Source organism: Aquila chrysaetos, chromosome 16, assembly GCF_900496995.4.
Source record: "Aquila chrysaetos chrysaetos chromosome 16, bAquChr1.4, whole genome shotgun sequence".
Classification (NCBI taxonomy): domain Eukaryota; kingdom Metazoa; phylum Chordata; class Aves; order Accipitriformes; family Accipitridae; genus Aquila; species Aquila chrysaetos.
The window spans coordinates 29,884,165-29,911,990 of NC_044019.1; the positions used below are offsets into that span (position 1 = coordinate 29,884,165).

The following is a 27,826-nucleotide window of genomic DNA, read 5'->3' on the forward strand; positions in this document are numbered from 1 at the left end:
ATTATTAGCAAAATGAGGAACTTATTATGGCATGTTAATTGTTTCTGGTGAGCTGCAAGGAGAGGTTTCTGTTCCAAGTCATGAGGCTAGGGAACTATTATTTGCTATTTATAGAAATATTATTTGCTTTATATATAGTTTTCAGACTGCTAGGGTGGGTGTTGAGGGGGGAATTACTCCATCAGCACCTCCAGAGGAAGCACCTCTCTCTGTCCCGGGCTCAGGAAATGAGCTTCTCCTCAAATTTTGAAGGGATTTAAACGCCCAGGTTTCCAGACAAAAACTCAACAGCCTGTTGAAAAAGGAACTTTTTTCCCAACATGCTGGTTCCGCCAAACACCCTGCTTCAGGGGAATGCTTGGAAGGGACCCTGGGGTGGTACCTGGGCTGCTCTGCAGGGTCCAGGGCTCCCCACAAACCCGCCCCGGCTCGTGGTCCATCTCTCCTGCTCCTCATTTCCCCGTCCATCATTTCCCAGTCCTTTGTCTCCCTGTCCATCGTTTCCCTGTTCACTGTCTCCTGGTCCTTTGCCTCCCGGTCCATCACCTCTCTGTCCATCACCTCCCAGTCCATCACCCCCCCGCCCATCACCCCCCTGTCCATCACCTCCCAGTCCATCACCTCCCAGTCCATCACCTCCCAGTCCATCACCCCCTGTCCATCACCTCCCAGTCCATCACCTCCCAGTCCATCACCCCCTGTCCATCACCTCCCAGTCCATTACCTCCCAGTCCATCACCTCCCAGTCCATCACCCCCTGTCCATCACCCCCTGTCCATCACCGTCTGTCCATCACCTCCCAGTCCATCACCTCCTGTTCATCACCTCTCTGTCCATCACCTCCCAGTCCATCACCCCCCTGTCCATCACCCCCCGCCCATCACCCCCTGTCCATCACCTCCCAGTCCATCACCGTCTGTCCATCACCTCCCAGTCCATCACCCCCTGTCCATCACCTCCCGGTCCATCACCCCCCATCCATCATCACCTCCTGACCGCTCACCCTTCCCGGGAAGGCAGACCCGAGATCCCTGGGGGTAGATGGGCGACCGGCGGTGCCCCCCCGGGGCTGCCCACCCCCCCGCCGGGCCAGGGCTGCGTTGCCCAGCGGGGCCGCTCCGCGACTCGGGGCCAACCCCCCCCCCCCCCCACCGGGGCCCTCGAACGCTCTGGGGGTTCACCCGAGCCCCGCATCCCGCCCCCCCCCCCCCGACGGGGCGGACGGGCCCCCCCCCTGCCCGGGGGCGGCGGGGCGGGACGCTGGGGCCGCCCCCGGGCACGGCCCCCGCCCCTTCCCCCGGGAGCGGCGGCGGCGGCGGCGGCGGCGGCGGCGGCGGCGGCGGCGGCGGCGGCGGGAGGATGCCGTACCTCCTCATCAGCACCCAGATCCGCATGGTGAGTCCGCCCCGCCGCTGCCCCCCGGCACCCGACGGGGTTGGGGCGGGGGTGGTGGGGGGGTGGCGGCCGCCCCCGGGCCGGGCAGGGACCGACGTGAGCGGCGGGACGCGCTCAGCCCCCCCCCCACCCGGTTGCACCGGGCACCGCTGCCTCCGGCCGCCCTCGCTGCTCCCCCGGGCTGGGGAGGGACGGGACGGGGACACGGGGGGCGGCGCGGGGCTCCGGGGGTGACACCCCACAGATTTGGGGGACCCCCCGGCACGGCCACGGTGCGAGCTGTCCGGCGTGACCGCGCCGTGCGGAACCCCACTCGCACCTCCCTTCGCCCCGTCCCGTCGGCCCTGCCCGGGGTGGCGGGTGTCGGGGCGGAGGAGAGCATTGGGGTGCCCGTACCCCTGCTCCTTCCCCCCCGAAACCGCTCCCCTCTTGAACAGCAAGTAACATCACCGCTCCCCTCTTGAACAGCAAGTAACATCACCGGAGAGACTTGTAGGATCCCATGAACGTCAAAGCGGCAAATCTCTGGCCATGTGTCCTCACTCTGGGTTTTCCCCCTTCCCCAAACAGCCGTTTCAGGGTGGAAAAAGCCGCCGTAGCCAAAGGGAAGGGCATTACCGGCAGCGGGGTTGTTGAGCAGTGGCCCGGATCTCTGGCTGAGACCTGGGCTGAGCACAGAGCCCGTTATTCTCATTTAAAGTCATAAAGGAAACGTTACTTCCTAATGATTGCAGCATCTGCAGTCCGCAGAGCAGTTGCTGCCGACCCACCGTCAGCTGGCGCGTCCTGCCAGGACCGCAAGAGCAGATAGCCACGTATTTGTCTGGGGTTTTCTCCTTTTTTCAACACAAAGGGGAACTATACGTCTGAAAGTCAAAATATGGTGATGTGGTTTTGCGATAGGAAGGGGGCAATGGTGAAAAACGCAAACGGACAAGCTGGCAGGAGTTTGGTGGAAGATGCTGCTGCTGTCGCTGAAGATGTCCCATTAGGCACACATCTCAAACCAAGCGAGCAGTGAATTGAGAATGAGGACGTGTGGGGATGCTGCGGCACCGAAGCATCTGTTGGCCCTGATCCTTGGCATCGTACAAGTTGATTAAGTGATTATGGACTGAGCTACAGAAAGCACCACATGCTTGGGGTTGCTAGCACTTCAGGGAGAGGCATGCAGCAGGGCGGACTGGATTAGTGTAGCTTAGCCTGTTTCCCCTCCGCAGACTTTGGAAACTCTGCTCTTTAGCAGGGCAAAGCAAACATTTCTGACCTGAAACCTGGCATCGAGCCGCGGCTGGAAACAGCCCGTCCTGGCCTAGGAGGGGGTGATTGACTTTGCTGTTTTTTCTGGCAGCGGTCGGGGCAGGGACGAGTCGCTCTCTCCCACGGCACGTCTGCCGTGGGGTTCACAGTGCTGGGCTGCAGGCAGGAGGGCTCCGTGGGCAGCGGCGAGCAGAGAAGGCTCTTCCTCTGCTTCAGTTTCTGTCTTTTCCAGCACTCCAGGCAGCTTAGCGTGCCTGCGTGTTTGCACAGCTCGCTAAAATGTTTGATTAGTGACGCTGTGTAAGTGCTTCTAGTTGGGATCTGATTGAGGCTCATGATGGACGCGCAGTTTGCCCGCGCCGGTTTGTAGATGGATGCTGTCAGGGAGGGATTTCACCCTCTCTGCCGCATTCAGTCTTCACCCATCCGCTATCCCCAGACCAGCTCTCTCAGCTCTCCCAGCCAACTGTAAATTCTCTGCTTTCTCTGCCGTCAGACTGTCCGGCTGCTTCGTTGTGAAACTCACTGTGGGTCAAAGCGCGCGGGTTCCCGTCCTGCTGCCCCAGGACCAAGGGGTTCATGCCACGGTGTAACGTGGAGCGTGCAGCCCGCCAGCCTCCGTGTGCAACCTCTGTTTGAGGCTCTGGGACCTTTGTCCTGTTCCTGGGCTTTGCTTTCTCCAAGGGGTGATAGAGAAGAGAGGCGTCAAAAAGGGTCTGGCTGATACTTAAAATATTTCTGAGGTCACCGAGGGTTGAGCGGCCCTTTGCGTATTACAAAGTGATAATAATGGTGTGACATAGGTTTGCCAGTGAATGGGGGACATCCCTCAGAACAGTTTTCACCTGCAAACTTTTCCTAAGTAGCATGGAGGAGATTTAAAAGGAAACAATTGCTGCACCTATCAAAATCAATCAAATGCTGCTATTTTCAGGAGTAGCCTGGAAGGTGCAGGGGTGGGTTTTGGAGCACAGAGGGTCTTAGCAGCCCCAGCAGTGCTGAGCAAGGAGGGGTGGGTTGTGGGTCCCATGATGGATGTGTGTGCGATGTCTCTGCCACTCACCGGCCCCCGTAGCTCTGGACAGTGTTCCGGGCTGTGTTTCCCTGCTCTTCCAGCCTTGGTGTTGCAGGGCGGCTGGATGCTGCCTTCCCCGGCTGCTCCCTGGCTGTGCCGGTGCTGGGCTGGGAGCGGGCAATCATCGCGGAGGTCACATCGGCGCTGTCGTTATCTCCTGTGCCCTTGTACTTAGTTCTGGAAAACCTCCAGCCCAGGAATATCTCATAAAATAACACTTCTGGAGCGCCATACAGAAATGTCCCCGTCCCCCCCATATGACGTGTGGGAAGTCCACCTGATGGCTCTGGTGGCGAGATGACTCATGTCTCTGCGTTCCCCCAGCTCCTCCGGTCTCCTGTCGCTTCCAAGGGAGCGTGACTGTCCCCCGCCATCCCATGGGTGCTCATCTGCCCCAATCCCTCTGTGCTGCCTTCTCACCCCGATCTTCTCACCCTTCCCAGTTAGCAGAGCCATTCCCAAAAGCTGTCTTCTACCAGGACAGGCAAATGGTCCCTAACTGGCCCGGGGTTGCTCATTTCATGGTAAAACACACAGATTGCCTGTTCTGCACGATGAGGCTGGGAGTAGCGCCTTGTTGCTGTCCTACAGACTTCCCAGTGGAGGATCCCAGAGGACCGGAGCCACCGCGAGCTCAGGCAGCAGGTGGTCCTCCAGGAGCAAAGCCACCGAGGTCCTCTCCTGGGATGGGCAGGTGGCTCACAGTAATTCCCTTCCCAGTAAAGCTCTTACTGGAGCTGTGCTGGGGAGTGGGGAGGGGGAGTGGCTGTGCTGCAGCCCTTTGCTCACCCGCTCTGCTGCCTTTCCCTGCAGGAGGTTGGCCCCACCATGGTGGGAGATGAGCACTCGGATCCCAGCCTGATGAGCTTCCTGGGAGCCACGAAGAGGAACATGCTGGGGAACCACTTGTAAGTCCTCCTCTGCGACATTTCAGGCACTCCCCTCTCCTTATTTTCCCAAGAAAATCTGGAACATTTTCACTCCCCATATTCACCATGGCACCTTCCAGCTGCACATTTAATCCCAGGACTAGTTTGATGCTGAAAGGGCATGCACGTGTCCTTGCCCCTTCCTGTTAATGCTCACCCGAGGAAACGCTGGCTGATATTTCATTAAGTTCTTTCTTTTTCCTTGCTCTGACCCCATTTTAGCCCTGACCCACCTCCCCGCCTCTCCTTACCCCTTATACGCTGGGGATGCTTCTAGCTGTTACCTGACGCATGCCCTAGCTGAAAAAAAAACGGCACAGGGAGCATTTGAATTGTTCTGCGTAACTTTACCTGCCTTCACCCCACCCTTAATCCTGAAAGACAAACCTCCCCTGTCTTACTATCATTTCCAGCCCTGAGGTGCTCAGAAGCAAACGGTGCCCATCCCAGCCTTGCTCTGGCTGTGGCCTTTTTTGGTGCCAAGCCACCTGAGATGCTCGTCCGCAGTCCGTCCCATCCCGTCCCACTCTCTAGTGCAGCTTGAGGTTTCTTCCCGTTACCGAGCATCCGAGCCGGCCCCCCTTGATGGCTCCTGAAGCTTTTCCTTGGTCTGCTGACCCCCAGGGTTGGAGCTGCTCGCCATCGTGTCCCCCCGACTCCAACCCATTAGCCTGCGTGTTAGCAAGCCGTATGTATTTGACGCTTCTCCATGTCCCCGTCTCTCTCTCTGCCTACGCTAAGTTTGACACCAGCCTTCATCAAAGTGCAACTTGGAGATGTTACCAGCATGTTCATTACATCTTGGCCCATTTTTTTCCCCACTTGATATCTCACTTCTTGTTTTTCTCCGGGGAAAAAAAACCCACAAAGCAAAACAAAACCCCAAATGCAAATTAAAACAACAGAGAGGAGCGGTTAGATTTCTGCTCAGCTTGCCCACTCGTGCCGTGGTGCAGAGGAGGAGTAGGAGGAGAACCAGTCGTTAAACAGAAGGGGCCTCTCGGTCCCAGTATGTTCTCAAACTTCCATCGGCGGAGCTGGGAAAACCCACCTACTCAGTACCAGCCTGGCAAACATCGAGGTCTGGGTCCTCAACTCCTGCAGCGTTGAAAACCTGAATGGGGTGGGAGATTTTAAAGACAGAGGAGATAAAACAAAACACTGAAGGCCCCCCCATTAAAGAGAAACCCTTCCAGGTGCAAACTCAGGCCACTGCCGTCTCCCCGCATCTGCAGGAAGGCTGATCTCGGACCCCTCTCGTCGCTCGTCTCCCTGCCGAGCAGCCCTGGGTGGGTTTGCCGGGCTGGGCCAGCTCTGCGCTGCTATTCCCAGCCCTGTGGGTGGCCAGGAGATTGGCAGCGGTGTCAGCTTCGTGCTGCTGCCTGCCAAGCCGAGCCCGGGAGCAGGCAGGGAGTTATGCAATGAGAAGGGAGACCCGAGGGGGGAGAAAGAGAAGGGGCTTCAAGGAGGAAGAAGTGCAGCTGGCTCCTGAGAGATAGGGGCAAGGATCCCTAGGATTCGGGTGGAAAAGAAAGGCAAAGAAAGATAAAACGCCTCTGTGGTGTCTGCCCCAGCAGCCACGGAGGAGATGCAGCGTTGGAAGGAACCGGAGTGCCACATTCTGCTTGTTCGGGAGAAGGGTTTTGAGCTTTCTATGGGATCTCCCTGGTGGGTTCACAACCTTCCTTCCCTCCCTGTGGCCTGGAGCATTTTGAGCTCTCTCTTGCCCCACCTGCTTCTTGGTACGGCTTGTGTTATACCCGGGGTAACTCCACTGTGTCCCCGCGGCACGTCTTCCCCGTTTGCGCTTGAACAACAGGGGGTGGAGAAAATAACCCGGCTGGAATGTGGCTGCTCACGCCCCGAGAGGCACGGCAGCATGCCAGCGGGGTGAGCTCTGGCCGCCTCTCTGCCAAAAATCCCAACCAGGGATGACAGCTCCTATATTTGCACCACGGCCAAGCAGGATTTTCCATCCACCTGACTGCAAGGCTTTGCTAGCAGTATGCCCGGCTATAGGATGCTGCAAATCTTGCCCCTCCTGTAGCACTGTGGGCCCCAAAACTTTAAACATGACCTTGGAAGGAGCCTGAAAGAAAAGGTCTAAGCAGTATGGACCTGCTGGGGCACTATAATAAACAGCTGAAGTACTTAATTGCCTCTAATAAGGGAGAGCACTGATCCTGTTATGCAGCTCTGCGCTACCTACTGCAAATGGCACATCATTAAGCTCAATCAGCTGCCGGCGCAGGCACGCACTGTCGCTCCCCTATCTGATGTGCGGAGGCAGAACCCGGGGGGCATCTGGGCTTTAGCAAGGGGAGAGCCGGGCTCTGCCCCAGCCTGCGCTGGGTCAAAAGCCTGACCCTTGGCTGCTGCAGAAAAAGGGGATCCTTCTGGGTCCCCCCAGGTGGACGGGCGTGCGTGGATGACTGCTGGGCACCGTCCCCGGCATCTCCTGTAATTATAAAGGCTATCAGCACTGTTTGGTCTTAAAATGAAACCCGATGCCTCTCCGTCAAATTCTGGGAGTCGAGGTCTGAGGCACCTGCTAATACTTTAACTTAGCTGTTCCCCAGGGCACAGCCAAACCCTGTCCTTGAGGAAGCCAAAAGGACAGCTGGGCAGGTATCACCAGGAGGTTGTCTGCTCCATCACTAAAAAGAGCTGCGTGTGGAGGACGCTCCTGCCCCAGCTCCATCCCATCCCCATGCACACTCACTCATCTGGGCGCTCTGGTTTTGGCACATCTGGGAGGCAAGGCAGCCGGGGTCACGTTCTTAACGATGTGCAAATGCAGAAGTCCTCTCCAATCTCGGGTGACTTTTCTGTTCCCTGCTGGCATTTAGCTGGGAGGAAAGGCTTTGCAAATGTTGCCAGCCATTCCATCCTGATTCAGACTGGTTGCACGCGGAGACGGTGGCATGTTTGATACGCACTGCGTGCAATCTTTTGTTTCATTCAATATGGAGTTGTGTTTGAAGCCCTGGGCAACTCAGCTTTCCCCTTCTGCTTTTAGCTCAGCCACTCAGGTTTTTAGGTTCCTACAAATAACAAACAATCCCTGCCTCAGCTCCTTCCTCTGTATAATGGGAATAATATTTACCAACTCCAACATGTGAATCTGAAGGGTATGTGGCAAGCCTCTTAGAGAAAGCATTAAGTTCAAAGACACTTATAATAATACATATTATCTTTACACCACATCTATAATTATAGCAAAGTATAGTCTGTCTTGAGAAACTGAGAAAAAGCTTTCACATCTTGGTGTTATTTCATGCTTTAAAAGCACTCACTACTCCATTAATGTTTTGCAATCTTAGCAAGAGCAACTTTGGAAATGCTTTTGGGTCTTTTTTTATTGCTATTAGTATGAAAATCAGGAGAGTTTTTTTAAGGTGCCCAAACAAGATCACCAATGATTCTGTAGCCCATCATTACCAGCTTATCTGGCACAGTGAGTCATCTAAGAGCTAAACTATTATGAAGCTTATCCCATCTGCTTGAATAAATACTGCATCCAAAAAGACTGCATTAAAGGAACAGAAAGGCTGCCAAATCCAGCACTGAAGGTTATACTTGCCATTTCAGCTCTGCTACTTCCCCACCTAATTCAGCCCATTTTGTGTCTGTACTGTGCTACTCTTCCACTCTGCAATCACTGTCTATTTTCTTTATGGTGGGAGCAGTCTCATAGCCCTCAAGTCTTCTGCAGAGAAGAAGCCTCAGGGATCAGGCAGAGGGAAGGACAACTTCTGCTCCAAATGCACAGAGCCAGCAGAAACCATAGAGGAATAAAAACTGGACAGAGATTCCCAGTGTCAGTTCCTAGACATCCACAGCATGCAACTGCTCTGAACAGCCAGGGTAGAGAGGAGCCTGTGCTCCACCTTATTTGGCAGCTCTGTTGAGGACTGATGACTTCTGGTTTTTCAAAAGCTTAATGCTTTTGAATGGCTGAAGGCAGCATTTTTTTCCAATTCCCAAATTTCAAGCACAGGCTCTCAAAAACACCCCTTCTACAGACATGCTCTGACACAGGCAAAACATTGGTTTTTCATTCCTTAGGAACACCTAAATCATTCTTCCCTGCTTTGCAGAGATTATCCTCTTTTTCCACGAATTTCCTGCTGTGAATACTTGGGAACCCCCTCTGCTGCAGTTTCAGCCCAGGTAACCGAGCAACATGTGGCTTTGGACAACCGGTCCCCAAACCACGTTTCCATTTAACATAACCCTTCCATTTTGGACAGGCTTTCTCCTTGGTTTGGTAGCTGTGGGTTTTGGCCTTCCCCACCTGGTTAACCAAGACATTGCATCACACAGACGGTATGCCGATGTGGTCATTGCTGTGTCTTGTATCGGTTTAGTAGTGAGGCAGAGTCATTTCCACAAGGAAATTCTTGTCTCTTCCTTCTCCACCTCATTTTATTTCTTCTCCCCTTTCCTCCTTGCAGCTGGGAGTACTACGTGAACGATGCACCGCGGATAGTGTTGAACAAGCTGGAGAGCTGTGGTTACCGGGTGGTGAGCATGACAGGCGTGGGCCAGACATTGGTGTGGTGCCTCCACAAGGAATAGCGAGGAAGACTTCTGCATTCCTCCCAGACACTGTCCTGCTGGGGATCATCTTGCACAGGACTGACAGCAAACATTTTCCCCTTAATTCCTTTCTGTCCCAGACTCCAGGCACTCGGGCATGGGGGGAGGAGTGGTGTAGAGGCAGAACTTGACCCAATGGAAACTTGCCACCCCTGCCATTTCACAAGACTGGGGGGAGGAAGGTATGCCCAGTCCAGAGGAAATCATGCACAGAGAACAGATGGCTCCATCTCTGCATTCATCTGAATGGCAGTCTGGCAAATACCATCTTTTTACATTTTAATCATCTCCTATTTAGCATGCATTGGTGGAAGCTCAAATAACAGACTTGTCTGCCTGTTCTTCAGGGCCGCCCCAGAGAGGTACATGCTGAGCTGTGAGAGTTCAGGGCATGCCTTCCTCCCAGGCCGTGGTGGGTAGGGAGGGGAGGCCAAGCATGGATGGCATACTATCGCATCCCTGACACGCAAGCAGGAACTGCTAAACCTGCACAGTGCTCTTTGAGAATCCCTTCACTCGGCAGCAAGGCCGGTTTCTCTCCCCAATGGGATTGTGGTTAGCAGCATCATCAGACTTTCAGCCCCAAGAGTGCCATGCAAGTGTAACGCATTGTTCCTGAAACAGCCTTAGAGCAGCACAGAAAGGTCTTGTGAACATTTCGGGTACAGGCTCTGTAATCTTAACAGCAGCAGTTGCAATGCTGGATTGTTTGGGACTTTGTATCTATGAATCCTGCCGTAGGGGTAACACCAATAAAACATTTCTCTAAAGAGACCAATGTCTTTCTGGGGGTTGTTTTAAACAGTTGTTGCCAAAGCCTCCTGAACCCACAGCTCCTGAACAAGCTTTCAGGAGCTAAAAGAAGCCCCAAGGTTTGGTTTTCTGACAGCACCTCTCACGCTACATCCTCTGTGACTGGGCAGCTGCTCTGAGTACACAGACTGACAGGCCAATACACTTACTCTGAAGCTTATGCAGCCATTTTTTTATCCTCGCTCTAGAAAGGGATAAGGGCTGCTGTCACTGAGAACTTGGTATTCCTACAACAGTTTTAAAAAAGGAGGTTTATTGACTTAAATTAAGAAACAGCTTTGGAAATGAAGAATGATGGGGTGGGGAGAATCCATACTCTCTCATGCTAGGTGTGAGACTCTTCCTCTTCTTCCCGCTTGAGCTGTTCAATAAGCTGCTGCCTCTCTGCTGCTTGGCGCATCCGCATCATCACCAGGCTCTCGTAATCCCGTTCCGATACCACCGACGCCTAGGAGTGGAAAACAAAGGCAACCTGTCAAGGACAGTATATATCCCAGCCCCTCTCTCCATAAATCACACTCACAACATGCACGTTTGAGTCAGGAAGGTGGTTCATAGCAGTATGACCCCAGAGAAATCAGGTAAGGTGCGAAAGCTGCCTGGCCTACAGAAAATAGCCTGCTTCATAAGTGTTGCTGACGAGATAGAGTGGGACAGACAGGGAGCACGAATTACCCTCTTGCTGCTGGAGCTAATCCCTGTTCACAATGATGTTGGATGGGGAAACACGACTTGCCTCGCTGTGGCTGGTTATTTTATATGACAGACTTGCTCTGCAAGTACAACACTGGTGCTTTTTGTGCACCAAAGTCCAGTATACACTTCATCCGTTACAAAGGCTAATGCCATTAAAAAAAAAAAAAAAAAATCAAACCTTTCTGTGGTTCAGTCACGGAAGCAACTGCAGAAAGAAAATGACCAGGTATGTTCCCAAACCTGACACAAGACTGTTTTAGTTCTCAAAAGCTCTTGGAGCCTTTCTGCTGTGCGTGGTAGCAACTGTCACGTCAACCAAGTTGATTGCAGACTCTACCTAATAAACGTAGGCAGCAGATGACAGCTGCTATCGCAGAGCAAAGTGGTGGTTTTGGCACTCTGCTTTCAAAAGCCGTTTAACATTAGTAGGTGGCCTTACTATTTCGGATGTATTCAAAGCACTGCAATGCTTGGAAACATCCATCTCATTTGCTTGACAGTACAGGTAGAAATAAAAGCATCTTGACAGAAGGTGAATGAAAAAAAAATCTCACGTTCATTTTTCTAGGAACTAGATTTAGTTGTGATTTAAGGACATCTTAAATAGAAAATAGAAGGGATGAAAAGGCAAAAGAATAGCTAAGTAAGATTCTGCATGAAAATGGGGCAAGTGCAAATTTGTTATCATGTGCCAGCAAAGTGGTTCTTCCAGCTGCAGAGTGTCTAGCTGCAAGGACAAAATAGAAGCCCACAATAGATGAGAAACTTAGACTGGGAAATTAAAGAGACTAATATGCCATAATTGGTATGTTAGGAGCCGCATGAATGAAATAACCTTTCAGTACTGCACAGCACAGATTTTCACTGTATCTGAGAAAGCACCAGATTGTATCAGCCTTCAGTGGCAGAACTAGGCTTCTTCAAAGTTCCTGTCCACTAACCACAGATACTTACTGTCATTTGCTTGGCTGAATGAAATAGTCTACATGCGACTCATGCAGATGAATCACCCATACAAACCTGAATCGCTACCTCACACTCTGGATTTAAATTTAACAGACAAGAGATTATTTCCAGCCTCATTTGGGAACCCTGCTGATACAACAAGCCATCAGAAGTGGCAGAAGGGAGAACACCAAGAGAAGAAACAGCCTGATTCAAGGTGGGCTACAAGTCGGTATTCACGTTGACAGTTCTCAAGCAATCTGGATGCCTCTAAGGGAGCTTGCTTTCTCCTCAGGCAGAGTGTGGGCTGATGCTTTGCCACTCCACACACCTACTTCCTGCAATCCTGGCAATTACCAATAGTGTAAAACCCAGTTTGTGACGTGGCTGACTCAGCAAGGGCTTGGCTCAAAACAAATACATACGCACAAGGAACTGCAGCCTGGGAAGCAGTAACAGGAGGCACATGAAGAGAAGGAGGCATTGTGGATTTTTAGCATTTCGGGTCCAACCTGGCTGAACCATCCCTGGACTTGCTTCCTCCAACATCTCAGCATACTGGTGAACATGGTGGTCGCAGTTCTCTGAGTGCTTCAGCAGTTTCTTCTCTCCGCCTGTTGGACTCAGGTCCTGCTCCGACACAGCGTAAGTCTATTTTGCATTCAATTTTCCTAACGTTTGTCTTTTACATCTGCGTTGCTTTTTAGAATTCCATTTGACCGTATTTCTTGGTTTCCTTCAGTGTGACTGAGTCACCATCTCCCTTCCTAACCACCCACTGAGATTTTTATACTGTGCCCTTCACCATGAAGGTGGCTGGTTACCATGGTACCAAAGTGCCCTTCTGTTCTAGATGCTAGATTAAATCTGTTCTCATGGTGACTGTGTGCCTTTGCTGTTCTTCATCAGCTTGTTTCTGCAGCACAGATTTGAGAAGCTCAGACATCGCCATTCCTTCTCCCCTGAATAAGGAGACTCCTTAATATCTAAGACAGGCCAATTGCTCCTTAACACAGGGACATAGTGTGAAGTTTGCATTTCCTGCAATACCAGCCTCTCTGTTTTCCTTCCAGCTACAGGAACAGGAAAGGAAGAGGTTGTTCCTGTTGTGTGACTTGCTGCTGATCCTGCGACTTAAGTCCAACACCTGACTGTGAAGAGTCAGCAGTCTCCTTCTTCTCATTGCCTTTCATCAGCATGGATACTTGGCGGAGAGGGTCCATTAAGTCCACAACGTTCTTCAGACGTTTCTCACTCAGGAGACACAAAAAGCTGGGCAACCAAGTCATCATCTTGAATCAGAACAGCCACACTCTGGACAGTGATGGACAGTGCCAGAAGAGGGAATGCTTGAGGGATCTGAAGGACAAGTCTGATTACCTGTCATGTCAGAGTGAGCAAAACCTAGCCAAGGCACAAGCACCTCCCAAGCCTCCCCGGCTGTACCTGGACAGTTCTAGCTGCCCTAACATCATAGATCACACAGATTCTCACTCTGACATCTCCTTTTCTGGTGCTACTCATCAATACCACAAAGCTACTCAAACTCAGTTCCACAAGGACCAGGCTACAGACTGCGGGACCTCAGAGACAGGTTCCCAGAATGGCACCACTCTTTCTGACCTGTCTGATCCCTTCCTGTCCTTCAAAGTGGATTTGGGGCTATCACTTCTTGAGGATGTTCTGCAGACCCTCAGGAAACAGAATCCAAGAGATTACGCCATTTGAAGGTATTTATCATTTAACGTATCACATTAACTTACTGCTGCTGCCAGATTCTCTAGTCCTAGCAGGAGGAAGGATACTGCAGCATTCCTGTTGTGTGTGGCCTGTTTTGTTGTTCTCACCTAACCCACCACAGACTGTCCTTGTCCTTGCCAAGGAGTCCTTTGGAGCAGAGCTCACAGGCTCTGTGCTCAGATGAGAGCACTGTCTCTGCTGGAACCTCGTGGGCAAGTTTCCATTCTCCACACTGGGAATTTCCCACTCTTGACTGTGCATCTCTTCCTCCTCATGGAAGAATGGCATTGCATGGCAAAAGACTTGTTATTTTGGGGATGTGACTGTGATACTGCAGAGCATGGACAGAAAGGGATATGGCATACATCATTTGTGGATAAGCAGGGAGCTTGCAAGGAGGCAGTGGCATTGCCTCTCAAAGCCATAGCTATGGCAAGGGTCAAGAGACAGAAACTGGTGTTTCTTCTCCCACCATGTTTGGATGTGAAAAATGAAAGCCATTCCCCCTTTTTTTTTTCTTGTGGGTTTCTTTTCCCCTAATTCAAGCGCAGTTGGCACTCCCAGCCTGGAAACAGGTAAGCACCCATATAGTCTCGAAATACAGCAACAGCAGTTTATTTATCCTACTAGCAGAAGACATTTCTCTAGATACTGCTGCCTGAAGCATGCACTGATCTATCAGCTGTACAGATATGGAAGAATAAATGTATCTGTGAATGGAAATGTCTTGTTGCCTCATTTCATTGGTAGCAAGCCAGAAAAAGCCCAGGCACCAAGAGCACAGGTCCCTCATCTGTAGTGATCAAGATCCATCCTCTCTAGCACTTCAGGTTTTTATGAGGGTGGGGAAGCAGTGTGGCTCTGCTTTTCTGGGCTGGGAGAAGGCTAGAGCTGCTGGTACTTTACCTTCCCCTGAGGAGACTGGACACAGTTCAGGTCAAGACTCAGCGTGGGAATGAGAAGTTCTTTACCCCGTGAGCTGGACAGTGGGAAGGGCTCTGCCAGGCTGAGAACATTTTAGGCAGTATCAGGGCAAACTATTAAAAGGACACTGCAGAAACTACTGGGTCACCAATTCTTACCTTTTTCATAGCTAGATTAGATACTAGGGTTCTTTTTTTAAAAAAAAAAAAAAAAACAACCAAAAAAACCCACCCCTCCATGCACCCAGATAAGCACAAGCTTTGGAAGCTGGCTACAGCAAAGTACACGGAGACATTTCAGAGAAGGCACAGATAGCTTTCAACCTACTAGATTCACATCAGGCTGTAAAGTCAGATAATATAAAACAAACTCTATGAAACCTCAAAGGAGCTTAGGAAAGATGCAGGAGTGCCAGACAAAAGGCTTTTCTCAGCACTTTAATGTGGCTGAATGAATAGCCCAAAATGAATGAGCAGCACTGGCAGGGAGATCCCACTACTAAAGGTGCAAGGAAGACCTTCCCAGAAGCGAGTACTTTATGCTGTTGTCGTGGCAAAAATATGCTCTTCATAGCTTTGTACAGCTGTTGTGTGCTTCAAACCATTCAGAGCTGCAGCAATCAAATAGTCATTGCTCTAAAATAGCCTAAAGTAACACTGGCCAATCCACAGCATAACTCACCTGTTTGGCTCCAGCAGCTCTCCAGGAACTGCTGGACAACATGCACCCAAGAAAACAAGCCAACCAAGACCGTGGAGGCAAGTATCTGGCAACTTACTGCCTCCTCACAACACAACTTTTGAACAATCAGCCTTGCTTTCACCTGGGCACTGCTTCCAAAGCTCCCCTGGTGTAATTAGTGCATGGCTGTCCTTTATTTGAAGACTCTGGTGCACAGCTCCTGGCTGACTACCCCAGGCAGGGAGCAGACACAGCTCTGAAGCGGGTGAGTAGTGAGCACGTTGCCATGAGAACGCTGCAGCTCTTCGGCTGTTTTCTGAAGCAGAGCAGGGAAGGAGCTGCATTTGCAGAGCAGGAGCAAACGGGGGTGGATTCAGACAAAAATAGGAGCAACCCAGAGGGAGCAGCAAATAGGAAGCAAGGGCAGCTTAAATCAAAATGAGGTTAGTGCAGCTTGAAAGCAAGAATGTGGACTCTGATGGCTGGGAAGCCAGACTGGGTATGAAAGTATAAGGCAAGGAGTAGGTTGCGGCAGTGGTAAAAAAATATCTGAAAAGACCTAATATTGTATAGTCTAGAGTTGAAGAGCTGAGGACAAATAGGATAAGTCAACTAGAAGCACTACAACCAAGAGAAGCTATTACCAAATTACAGATTTTGGAAACATCCTAGTGGAAGCAGCAGGAGGATTTGGGGAGGGTCTGGAGTAGGAAGTAGGAAAAGCAGGAACCAGAGCAGCCTGGAGATCTTAGCATGGACAGCAAGACTGCAATGTAACCAAAGAAATCGCAGCTGCTCACACATAAAAGCAGTGCAACTCTTGGGAAAGGATGCAAGTCACTGGCCATAACTCCTCACCATTTTGAGAGCTAATATGGAATTGATGACGCTGTGTTGGACAGAAGTGAGTCACTACCTCCACACAGCATGAACACCATTTGCTGCTTTAGCCTGCTCTCCCTTGCTGCTCCACCAAGCTAATCCTTCACAGCAGGCAGACGCTGCAGTTCCACACTAACAAGCTTTGGTCATGGAAACAAGCCAAGAAAAACTCAGTCAAAACTCAGTGAAAAGCCTGGCCAAGCTTTTGAACCCAGAGAGGCAAGAATCCACACCAAGCTCCAATTGCACCAGCAACCCCCTTCGGTATGAATGAGCCAGTTCTCATTCTCTACTGGTGAGATACTCAAATAAGCTGGACTGGATTCTGCTTTTTTCCCCAATTTACCTTCTAACACTCTGGCCACCTCTGTGAATCTGCTGCGTCTGCAGGACTCTCACTGGTTCTACATCGTGCAGGGAGATCTGTCTGGCTCCTGGGCTATGATGTTATAACTGCCTTTGCCTGAGATTTCTGGGAAACTATGCTTCTCAGACTGTCCAGACAAAGAACACGCATCCCAAGTGAAAACATACAACCCTAAACAAAACTAGGATAACAACAAGGCATTCTGATGTACAAATGCATCTACTATAAATAAACTAGTTAACAAAAAGTCAGGAGAGTGGATGTCCTGAACAATCTCACAAGCTGCTAAAGTATTTAGGTGGTGAACACACACAAGGCTCATCAAGACACAGACTAAGAGCATGAGGCAGGAGTCCTCTCAGCAATTACATGTTTTTGATCTTTATACCACAGGGAAGGAGGAGAGGGGAATATGTGTCACATGAAGTTTGAAGTGGAACTCAAATAGGCAGCAAAGGATCTCAGGTCCCTTCGCAGCAAAGGAATTACTAACTAGATCAGAAGACATGCAGAGCACAAGATAAATTCTGTGCTATAGAGCAAAGTGTAATGTAACATGCTTCAAAAGAAGTGGATACATCTCCCGCTGCAGAGAGCCAACAATTTGCTGCAGCATGGCCTCAGGTTGGTTTCTATGTTTTAACCACTAGATGTTATTGCCTTCCATGTGTTTTGTGATTGGAATACATTTGTTATACAAGACCAACAGCTTCAGAGGGATTATCCGGTGAAATAAACAGGAAGCAGCTAAGAGTTAACAAACACCTTGCGCTCGAAGTAACCATACCAGTAAAGAGGACCCAAACCAGACAATAAGGTCTCTACAAGGATATTTAATTTGATATTGCCTTCTCTTCCCTCCTGCAGACCCTAAAAATAGAGGTTTCCTTTCAGCACTGAAATTTCATTCTCTTGTGAATGCAGTGAGTAACGAAGCCTCTCTTAAAGAAACCTTCTAGGAGACCCACTTCAACCAGCTATCAGCCAGAAGATTCCCACAGTCAAAGTATATTAGAAAAAATTCCAGAAGAATGGCATTAGAGGCTTTGGGCTGAGCAAGGAACATCCTTATTTTTCACTTGGAAGAGAGAGAGTCAGATTGTGTGAAGATCCAGTCATCCAAATAGCTTGTGTTCTCAGTGTGCTGCTACTCAGGCAAAAGATCCTTTAAAAAAAGCCACTGCTTCAGCACAAAAAGGCTTATCAGAAAGCCAGGCCTTTCATTAAGAGCTCCTTTTCAGCTCTGCTGGGAATCAATGTATCTTACCAAAAATGCAAGGCACACTGTTAAATTTAGGTTGCTATAGAAACAGATTTAAATAACAGCAGCCTATGTCTCCTTACCTGTGAAGTCCTAGGCTGACTAGTGCTGTCAGAAAGGACAGTGCTGGGATTGTTCTGGGGCTGGCCCTCCAGCCAGGAAATCTTTAGAGGGTTATTTATCAGGCCAACTTCATTCTTCACAGCCATCTCCTAACAACGAAAATATTCTTCCATCACCATCTGAATTTCAGACCCCACTCCCTCACAGGTCACTAACAATCATAAGAGTTTTTCCATCTCAGCCTGGCATCAAGGCCAAGTAGAGCACAAACAATGAAGATTTCACAGCTGCCCTACATAAGAAGCACCCTTTAAAGTCCACATCTGCATTAAGCAGAGATAGAACATATCAGTGCCAGTACTTTTGATAAACAGGTCACAGACAATTCTGGTGGGTTTTTTGATTATTTGGATATATGAGTGAAAGAACAGGTGACAAGGAATAGACACTCTTGTACAGGATAACTTTACGTTGATGGAACTACTAAAATTAAGGGTAACTGATGATTTCTGTTTCCACAGCCACATGAATTACTATAACTCATAGTGAGTCAAGAGATTTTGATTTCTTTTAAACTGCAAATGCCCGATATAACCTCTAAAACTCATTAAGCCCATTTCTACAATGGGTAATTCACCTTCAGTGAGAGCTGATCAAATAGCTCAGTGCCTGCTTTTTAAAGCAGTGTCTCTTTCCTCAGCCTTTTACATGCACAGCCTGCTTGTTTATGTGCATGATCTGCTCTGGGTTTATGCCTCCAGCTTTGTCACTCCTTTCATGCATCTGTACCTTTAGACTCTAATTACCCTTCTCCACTGCCTTAATGACAAGGCAGTGTCTCTAGGCCGCCAGTTTGCTAACCCTTCTCTTCTGCAACACCCCTTCTTGCCCACCCTCCATTACACACATCTGGGGTCTCCGCCAGACTTACAGCAGCCTTAACTGTAGCAAATTCCACAACTGCACTCCCAGTCTTCCTACTTGAGATCAACAAATTAAGCACATCGCCATACTGTTAAGACAGAGAAAGAAAGAAAAGTTAATTACAGACCCAGAAGAGATGTCAAATTCATTTATGGAACAAATGCAAAGAGAAAACATGTGTTTTCACAGACATGAGGCTTGAGCCGTCACCCTTGCTGTCTTGCATCATGATTTCACTGATCCCAACCTGTCATAATTTCTGTCCCCCCGGGAAATAATTCTGGGGAGGCACGCAGCTACACACTTTGCTTCCAGCAAGCCCCAGTGCAAGAGGGCTGCTTAGCTCAGAGTCAGAGCTACAGGAGATATTTGCATGAAGGGAAAATAAAGATCACATGCTGGGATTAATCAGACCAAAGGCTTGTCTATTCCTGTCTCTGAACTTCCCACAGCAGCTAATGTACAGTGTTTTAAGTGAAGGCAAAAGTGCACAATAACCACACAGCCAGACTAACGTTTATGCAGGGTGTGAACCATCCAGTGGGAAGAGTTTGCAGTTGCCCTGTTTCAGCAGGAGTCCCTGCTGGGAGTCAGAGGTGCTAGCTGGGGAACAGTTCAGAGCTAATGGATCATGCTGATGATCTCTGAAAATTGCATGAGAAAGCTAGACAACAGAGAAGAAAATGAGCCACTCCAGTTTATATGTAGCTTCGCAGAATTTACTATCCTTTCTTATACCATTGAGAGAAGAGGAAGATCAAGTAGTAGGAGAGAGTGTCAGACAGGACCTTTTGCAGGATCTGCAACAGAACATCTTTTGAGTATCCTCCTCTTGTCTCATCTTCTTTCCTGCATTTCCATTTTAGCTGGGAAATAAACATGACAAGTTAATTTTGTCCGTTTGAACACATGTTGCCATACTCAATGCAGCTCCTGCCACCTGCACATTAATCAAGTTTGCTATTTACAGTTACACTCCCAGAATTCCCAAGACAGTGATCTCAACATCAGAATGTGCAAAGGGAACAAATTATTTGGGGAACAGGGAGAAACATTGCTCACTGGAATAAAAAAAAGAGATCATACTTGAAAGCATACTAATGGCTGTATCAGGGTAATAAGCAGCTGTTTCCCTGTGCTTAAAGCAGAGACAACTCAATTTCAGGCTAAAAAATCTAGACCAGACAGTAGAGAACAGAGTGAGGGAGGAAGGATATTTTAAAGGCAATGACAGGAGCTGTTCATGTGCATGATGCGCTTTATATAGTGGCACTTCACCTCCACTGTACAAAGGGACAGGGCAGTTCAGCAGAGTTGAAGCGTCCCTTCTGTCTTACAAAGGTGCATAATGTTCTATCAGTTTTCACCAAAACCCAGCTTTATAAGGATGTCTTACTTTGAGTTTAGGAGTTATTTTGCCTTCTGCTCCATTTCTTTCTTGCTTGCCTAAAGAGGGGAAAGGGAAAAAAAAAAGATGGAAAGGACGTGGGTGAAAACTCCTCGGCTAAAAAGCATTTAGCACAAAATTCACCCTGAGAACGTACATATAGCAATAGCAAACACTTCTGGATTTCCACTAAACCATTTCAGCCCCAAAAGTCTTGTGCAACACTATTATCAGGAACTGTAGTACAGACTGGATATTGGATGTCAGCATTTTTCCCTTCTATGATGCCCAGACTTGCCACAATCAAGGCTAGAAACAGCTACGCAAAAATACAAGCAGGAGACCTGTTAGATTCTGCAACATTTTTCCCTGCAAGAGAGTTGTGCTGGTGGGAACAAGTGTGGAAAAATTAAGGGTAGACGAAAAACAGGATACCATAGCCTAAGAATTTAGCCTGGCCCTGCAACTAAATACTTTATAATAGTTGCTCTCATAGCAAGGATCTCAGAATATTTTACACTAAACAAATGCTCAACATCATCCCCAATTCCTGATATGTGAAATTAAATTAAGAAAGGCTAGGGTGGGCTGAATGACTTACATACAGTCATACAGGAAACCCCTGGTGACCTCAAAAAGAGTTTCTGCATCTGGACCTCTGGTGGTGGTTTTTTTGTTTGGTTCCCCCCCCCCCCCCCCCCCCCCCACTCATTAGATCAATATTTTTCCTGTGAGAAGGAAACAGATCTTATACTATAGCCTCTGCCAGAATGAAAGGAGTAGGAAGCAAGAGATAATAAATCTTCCCATTGAACTGAAAACCTGAACAGCACTCTACCTAGTTTTGAAACAAAGAACAGAACTTTCTGAAACATAAAACTGTATTTTAAGCCCACACAGATACACAATATTTAAAAAGGCAATTCACTATAGAAATTTGTGAATGGGAGTGAGGTTCAGGAATACCAAAGGATGAGGTTCTGGGATTCTGGAAAAATCTCATCGCTTCCTATATGAAGGAGACTAATTACAGCTACTGAACAGCCCACAAGAATTAGAGGGAGACAACTTCAAATACGACAACTACCTATTGCATTGCAGCACAGAATGCAGATGTTTTTCAGTTCAGTATGTTGCTCATTTCCTGAAAGATTTGTTGCTGGTCTTTGTACAAACCTGGGATGAAGACTGTGTATGCCCAAGCAACATGAGAGAATCAAGTTCCAGAAAGTAAAGCCTCAGCAACCATAGACTAAACAAAACTTTGTTCTCCACACTGAGTCTCTTTTGGGTGGTAAGTACTGAGAACTTTCAAGGGGATACAGAAGTAGTAACCCAATAACAACTATTATTTTTTGCAAACTCAAGTCATTCCCTATTTGGAGTCTGCAATGCTGATTGCTTTAATTGTGACAGATAAGCAGGACTTTAGGCTCTCTCCAGCATAACTGTGGGGTTCCACATCAGACCATCCAGATTCAATGCTTTAGAATATTTATTGAAAAGAAGCAGCAACAATGTGTTAAAGAAGAGCATGCCACATATAAGAAAGCAACACCACAGAAATACTAGTCTTTTGACTTATCCATGGAAAAGGTGCTAAGTAGGATCCTATATATGGCAACGTGACCAAGTCAGAAGGCTGCATCTGTATGTGAGCTCTGTCTACAGAAGTGTTGGAGTCCCACATGCATGTAGTTTGGCTCAGGGCTCCAATCTCAACTGTTCTCACCTTGGATGTGCTGCTCTCTTTCAAGCCGGATCTGTTCTTGAATGAGTCTCTGCTGCTCCTCAAGCTGACGAGAGCCTTCTTCACGTAGGCGTATTATCTACAGCAGAGGTAAGACAGCACAGATATCTGAGGGCACAGTTCCATGGTTGGTTCATGCCAGCTAAAGACTGCCAAGGAGAGCTTTTGTCGTATACCCATCTCCTGAGGCAACCCTCCTGCTAGTTCCCCTGTGACAGCTCCAGCGCTCATAAAAATGGACCACTCATGTTCCTAGTGACACAGTCCCTATCAGCCAGCATATAACCAATTAGCTGTGGTTATTGCCTGCTATGCAAAAGGAAAAGGGCAGACAAAAAATAAAATCCTGAGACTGACTCATTTGCCAGACTGCTACAAGATCCCGTCTACATGCCTCTCTTTCATAGAGCCCATTAATCCAAAAGGCTGAAGGACTGCTATACATAGATTTGCTGCATCTCATCACATGGTTTTCATTATGACTGTAAAGACTTTCAGCAATTCTTCTCAAAAGCAGCAGAGAAATCTAAGAATTTATCATTACTTCTTGTTCTAATGATCTCGTTATCCTGATCTCCTCCTCTTCACTCTCACGAGTCTGGGCTTCTCGTTCTCTGGCTTCAAGATCTGCAGAGAAAGAAACAAAACAATCCAAAGAGAATTTTCACTGCTGACCAAAGGCGGATGGAAAGATCACAAACTTGGCTACACCTACGCCAATTTCAAAGAAGAGTCCCAAGAGCTCTGCCACCTCTCCTCTGCCCAGGCACATCAATGTATCAGCAGTCTTAACAGTCAAAGCCCCTAATTCCTTCCCAGAGCAGGACCATCCCCAGCTATGACTGTGGGAGGAGATTTCAGATGGCTACTCTATTGTACCGGGCATAAAGAAACCACAGCCATCACAAATGGACAGCAGATTAATCAATGGTGAATTCCAGCAGTAGAAGAAATGCAAACACCCAGCTAATGAAGACTTCAAGCCAAGAGAAAACAGATTTTTGATTTTATTACCAAGCTTTACTTTCTTTCGCTTCTCATCAAGTTTTTGTGTCCTTTCTGCAGCTTGCTTCTTAGCCTTTCTCACTTTGTCATACGCCGCCTGTCAAAGAACCGACACAATAGTGCGAAACTATGTAAAGCGAAAGAGATAAAATGGAAAGCAGTGAATAAAGGCGAGATCAGATACTGAAACACTGTAAGCAGAGGTAAAGCATTTTCTGCTTCTTGCTAGCATTCCACCTAAAAGTGTTGGAAGTTAACACAAATCTCCTGAAAGAACTTACTTACTAATTGGGGTGAACTGGCACGTTCACTGGCACCTGTTTAAACCAGTTGATAATCTGTTCATCAACCTACGCAGAACCTTTCTGTAGTAGGTAAAGCATAGACCAGCACAAATGCTCAAATATTACTTGTAGAATAGTTGTACAGGAAAGCACTGGTCTTGATTTATAAACTAGAAAAGCTGATATTTTTCCTTCCTGCATAGGAAGGGTTTGCTAAACACTTTTTCCTTTTTAAGATGTAGAAGCCAGAAAGTTCTTGGATGCCAAAAGCTTAACTGCCCCGTGGAGGTGAGGTTACAAGCTTTGCCAATGTTTGAAAAGAGGAGAGTTATTTCATGTTTTTAAATCTTATAATCTGAAACTTTAACATGCCTTCTCTTCTGAGTTTATCTGGATAGAGTTACTTACTCATTTTTATTTTGTTTTTATTCTTTCCCTTCACATGTCCAGATTACTTTCAGGCCTTGAGCAGTAGGCACTCAGCCACTTCCTGACAGCAAGAGTCCAAGCTACATCTGGCAGCCTGCAAAGCTCTTGCAGCAAAAGGACAGAGATCGTGAGTATGATTCAGCTTTTCTGTTTACAAGTCTCTTGTGCCCCATGGAAAGAAAGGCTTTGAGCCTTAGCAATCACATCTAGATATTACTTATTTGTCAGACCTTGACTTCAAGGGAACTGCAAATGCACCGTTGTCACAGGAATTTAATGTGTCCCTGAATCAGTGGTAGTTATCATTTATTTTTTTTTAAGTGGGATATGCCCCAGTCTAACACATTATTAAAGACAGTATCTCACTCACGCAGCAAATGGACAGAGCTACACCCAGCACAGAAAAAGAACACTTGTCCAAGTTCTTATCTGGCACCCGCTACTTGATCTCACGGAGAACTACAGGGAATAACAGAGGAGACTTGCATTCATGAAGTCACAATCAAAGAGAGCAGGACAGACAGTAAGAGAGTTTCCAATACTTCTCCAGCATGCTTGCAGAGAGTAACACCACACAATCCCAACATCACCAAGGGATGGGCATCCTTACCCTTGCTGCTGCATCTGTTAGCACGGCTAAGGCCTGAGACAGTTGGTGGAAGACTTCCGCTGGGAATTAGAAGAAAAAAGGGTAAGATGCAGAAAACCATTCTAGTGGCCTGGAGATGCACCAGAAAAGACAATCCCTTATGGAAGAGACCTGCAGAACATCAGAAAGAAGAATAATCTTTCCAAAGCATTTGTAAGCCAAACTATAGCCAGGACCACCTCAACTTAAAGACAGACATTTGTTACATAAACTTCAGTGTGAATTAAGAAACAAAAACTGGGACCATTTCACTTTAACAGAAATCATGAAAACACGAATTCAACAGAACCCCTCTACAGAAATGTACTACTCAACCTGCAGTCAGCCCGAAATACACTGTTACAAATAAATTCTCCCTTTCATATCAATAGCTTTTCAGCCCAAGATTCAAACTTTGCATTTTACATCAACATTGCTGACCCTCTTCTTGGGTCACATATAAGTCGGAGGCCTCCCCACACACTTCAAATCACTTCTCAACCTTCTGCAGATATCAAAGCCCCTGGCTTTCCTCTCACTGCTGCTAAAAATCTTTTTTCTTCTGATGGAAAAATTCTCTGTACTAGTTATAAGTTTTCAATCTATAAGACTGTAGCCCATCAAACTGGAAAACGCAAGATACAGAACGATGTTTATTTTGAGGTGTCCTGATGAACAGCATCCTTCTAGTTATCACTGCTGTTCACTGCTACCAGTAGCTACAAAACCCAAAACCAGAGTAGCTGTAGAAGCCAGACCTTGCTAACAGTTTAGGTGTACTCAGTCCCACACAGTCAGAGCCTTGTCTCTAACAGACAGAAATGGGCATCGCCCATAGATAATATGATTTATAAGCTTGCTATTTAAGTTTTGACTGTGAGGTATGAATTGAAATAGCGACCAGCCAGTAAACACTGGGGACAGCATGGACAAAGGTCTGGGATTCAAGTACCACGTGGGAAGATTCTGAGAGGTGCAAATATAATTTCAGCACTGACTTAACACTGATGTTTCCAAAACCAACATGTACGCATTCAACCTCAAAAACCAGAGCTCTCTAATAGTTATGAAAATAATTCTTAGTCCTGCCTATGTATAACTTCACATGACATATACCGAGGCATTCCCATAATTACATGCAAAGACAGACCTGAAGTTAAGCAGAGCCACTTCGAGGAGTCTGCACATGTGAAAACAAACATGAAGAGTTGTCTGTGTCCACACAGCCCCATCTCACCTGCTCTGGGATCATCTGGGTTCTTATCTGGGTGACAAGTCAGGGCCTTCTGCCGGTATGCTTTCTTAACCTGCAAGAGCCAGAATTGAGATTTACTGGTTGGTGCCGTTTAGCCTGTGTTGAGAAAAGCAACTTGGAAAAAAACCAAAACAAAACACTGCAGAAACAAAAAAATTACTATTCAGAGTGTTTCTTTTGTTGTTTTTGTTGTTCGTTTTGCTCAACTTAAACCACACCTCCCTGTCATAAGTAGAAGGCTGTGGCTGAACCAGCATTCATTTACATAACTAGATGTCCCCCAGGCCTGACAGAGAATAAAGACACTTTCTGGAGTGCCAATAGCTCCATTACCCCCTCCTATTGAAAGGTAAAGCAGCCTACTGTAATAGCAAGAGACCTCTGAAAAGCTCAGTTTTCAACCTCAGCACAGTGACCTGTCCTTTTTAATCACACTGTACTGCAAGGATAAGCATTTGAGCCCAGGACACTTAGCAGGCAGGCAGCCATATTTTGAAGGAGTCTAAGCTTTTCAGAGGCAGAAGTTTTACTTCTAGGTGCACTGTATTACAGCAGTCAAACCTCACGATCACCAAAGCCAAGTCTGGTTCGCCGAGGCAGTTTTCTAGCCAGAGGGATACTGTGTTCTTCGCAGCTCTAAGTTTGGGACAGAGGAAGTACCATTTACTGTGCCACACCTGAGTTTGGCAAGGTGAATAATTTTTGACCAAAGGTTGTTTAATCTCATCTACACTTCAAAGAAAGACCGACAACTTTCTGAGCTAAGTCACTTTTAACAATCTGAGCTCCCTTTGTCAAGGACGCATCTGCATGCAAGAAAGGAAAGGAAGAAAAGCTGCTCCATTCCACTGCCAAGCAGTCCTCTGTGGAAAACGAGCAGAGTAAGTGGTGGCCCGGCACCACCTGGTGGACACAGCTCTTGGAAAGGAAATGTGCAGCGCAGCCTCACAGGCCTAATCCTATCTCCTGCCTAAGCAAGGCTCCAGTTAAGAGAGAGGTAAGCCTCCTCCCTGTGCATCAGGCACAACTATTGCAATAACCATTCTACGTGGAAAGTTCAGATAAGGCTTCTCTAAACAGTGAGGTTAAATTACTTTGACAGCCTTGCTCCCCTTTGTTCATCTCTTTTGGCCATGCTGCTCTGCATACAAAGGGTCTTTGGGTTGGTTCAAGTCTTTTACATCAAGGATTAGCACTCTAAATTACACTTATCACTTTTTAAGTTGCACCATAACATCCAAGTCGTAATTTTATCATCCTTTTCCCCCAGTGACTAGCTCAGCAGGTCACCTCAGCTGAGGTCACCTGAAGTCTTCCATCTCATTCAATCCTGTGCATTACATTTGGCTTGTTCCCCCGCTTTGTGCTTCATACACATGGAATTTCCAGGCAGCCTCAGACACAATTGCTGGTTATGCCCAGGCTGTAGCTTCCAACTTTTACCCTATTGTACTGCTACTGCTCTTTACTGCTAAAGAAAAGAAAAAACAAAACAAAACACCCAAGAGAAAGCCTAAGGAGCAAAATGAAAGTTTGCCTTTCAAGTTTAGCTTTGTTCAGTTACTAATGGTTTTACTCAGAGCCCTACTTCCCTTGAAAAGGTCACTTTCCCAGCTCAGTTGCTCAAACCTCATGTTTAGTGTTGACTTACCAATTAAATTAAAGAAAAAATGTAAACGTGTAATTCCAAACGCACAAAGTTAACAAGATGACTTAGGGGAACCTACAGTGCCCAGACCCACCTCTAACAACTGGATTTTTAGTACACACAGTAGGAGCTCTCCTTCTGAAAGCACATAAACAAACAAAGCGAGAGAAACATCGGCCGAGACAAATTTCGCAGTTCTCTCCAACTGATTTCATCCTCCTCCAAAGCCGGGTCTCACCCCACAGGCTTCAGAGGAGGAAACGGAAGAATAAGTTGAGCGCAGCAGAGCCGACACCAGAAAAAAACGGGCTTTCCCACTGACTAACAGCTCCAGCCAACAACGCGGCAGCGCCCAGAGCAGCGATATGACATTAAAACAGCGGCTGGAGCAGTCGCTTAGCTAAATATTCGGAGAGCAGCAAACACAGCCCCACGTCCGAGCCGCCTTCTGCCCTCGGCAACAGCCCCCGCTCCTGAGGGAAGGAAGAGAGGGGGCCCCGGGCCGAGCCCCCCCGCAGCCCCATAAGGGTTCCCGGCCCGCGGACCCTGACCTCCTTCTCCGACGCCTTCTCGCCGACCCCCAACAAGCCGTACAGGTCCAGCTGCAGCAGATCCTTATCAACCGCCATCTCGGCGCTGACCGCCTTCCCCCCCACCACCCTCCGCGCCGCCCGCCGGGAAATGGAGTCTCCCCTCACCGCCGTAACCCATCCCGCCCTGGCAGCTTGACTACATATACCAGGATGCACCGCGCTGCCCGCCGCGGCGGCCGCTCCCAGCGGGCCCAGCGGTGCGCGACGGTTGCTGGGGGTTGTAGTTTTCTGACGGCGCCTGCAAGCGGGCCGGGGCGGCCGAGGGACTACAACTCCCGTCGGGGTTTGCG

At 48.2% G+C, this 27,826-nt stretch overlaps 2 protein-coding genes across 6 annotated transcripts; one reads left to right on the forward strand and one right to left on the reverse strand.

Annotated features, from left to right (window-relative positions):
• The first annotated feature begins 1,282 nt into the window (after positions 1-1,282).
• Positions 1,283-10,035, forward strand: GCHFR (GTP cyclohydrolase I feedback regulator). The gene is made up of 3 exons (XM_030038948.2): positions 1,283-1,395; positions 4,544-4,638; positions 9,117-10,035. The coding sequence occupies exons 1-3, from the start codon at positions 1,360-1,362 to the stop codon at positions 9,238-9,240; spliced, it is 255 nt and encodes an 84-aa protein (XP_029894808.1). The 5' UTR covers positions 1,283-1,359; the 3' UTR covers positions 9,241-10,035.
• Positions 10,036-10,310: 275 nt separating this feature from the next.
• Positions 10,311-27,664, reverse strand: DNAJC17 (DnaJ heat shock protein family (Hsp40) member C17). 5 transcript variants are annotated; one of them, XM_030038945.2, is made up of 11 exons: positions 27,495-27,664; positions 25,278-25,347; positions 24,023-24,081; positions 22,709-22,796; positions 22,239-22,321; positions 21,677-21,773; positions 19,954-20,003; positions 19,346-19,423; positions 18,565-18,645; positions 17,654-17,782; positions 10,311-10,522 (listed from the first exon to the last, which is right to left on the reverse strand). In XM_030038945.2, exons 1-11 carry the CDS (start codon positions 27,570-27,572, stop codon positions 10,400-10,402), a joined length of 936 nt encoding a protein of 311 aa, XP_029894805.1. In that variant the 5' UTR covers positions 27,573-27,664; the 3' UTR covers positions 10,311-10,399. The 5 variants fall into 5 exon arrangements, with proteins under 5 accessions (XP_029894805.1, XP_040985092.1, XP_040985094.1 ...); XM_041129158.1 differs by lacking the exon at positions 22,709-22,796 and having other exon boundaries at positions 24,023-24,172; positions 25,191-25,347; XM_041129160.1 differs by lacking the exon at positions 22,709-22,796 and having other exon boundaries at positions 24,023-24,172; positions 27,495-27,641.
• Positions 27,665-27,826: the final 162 nt, after the last annotated feature.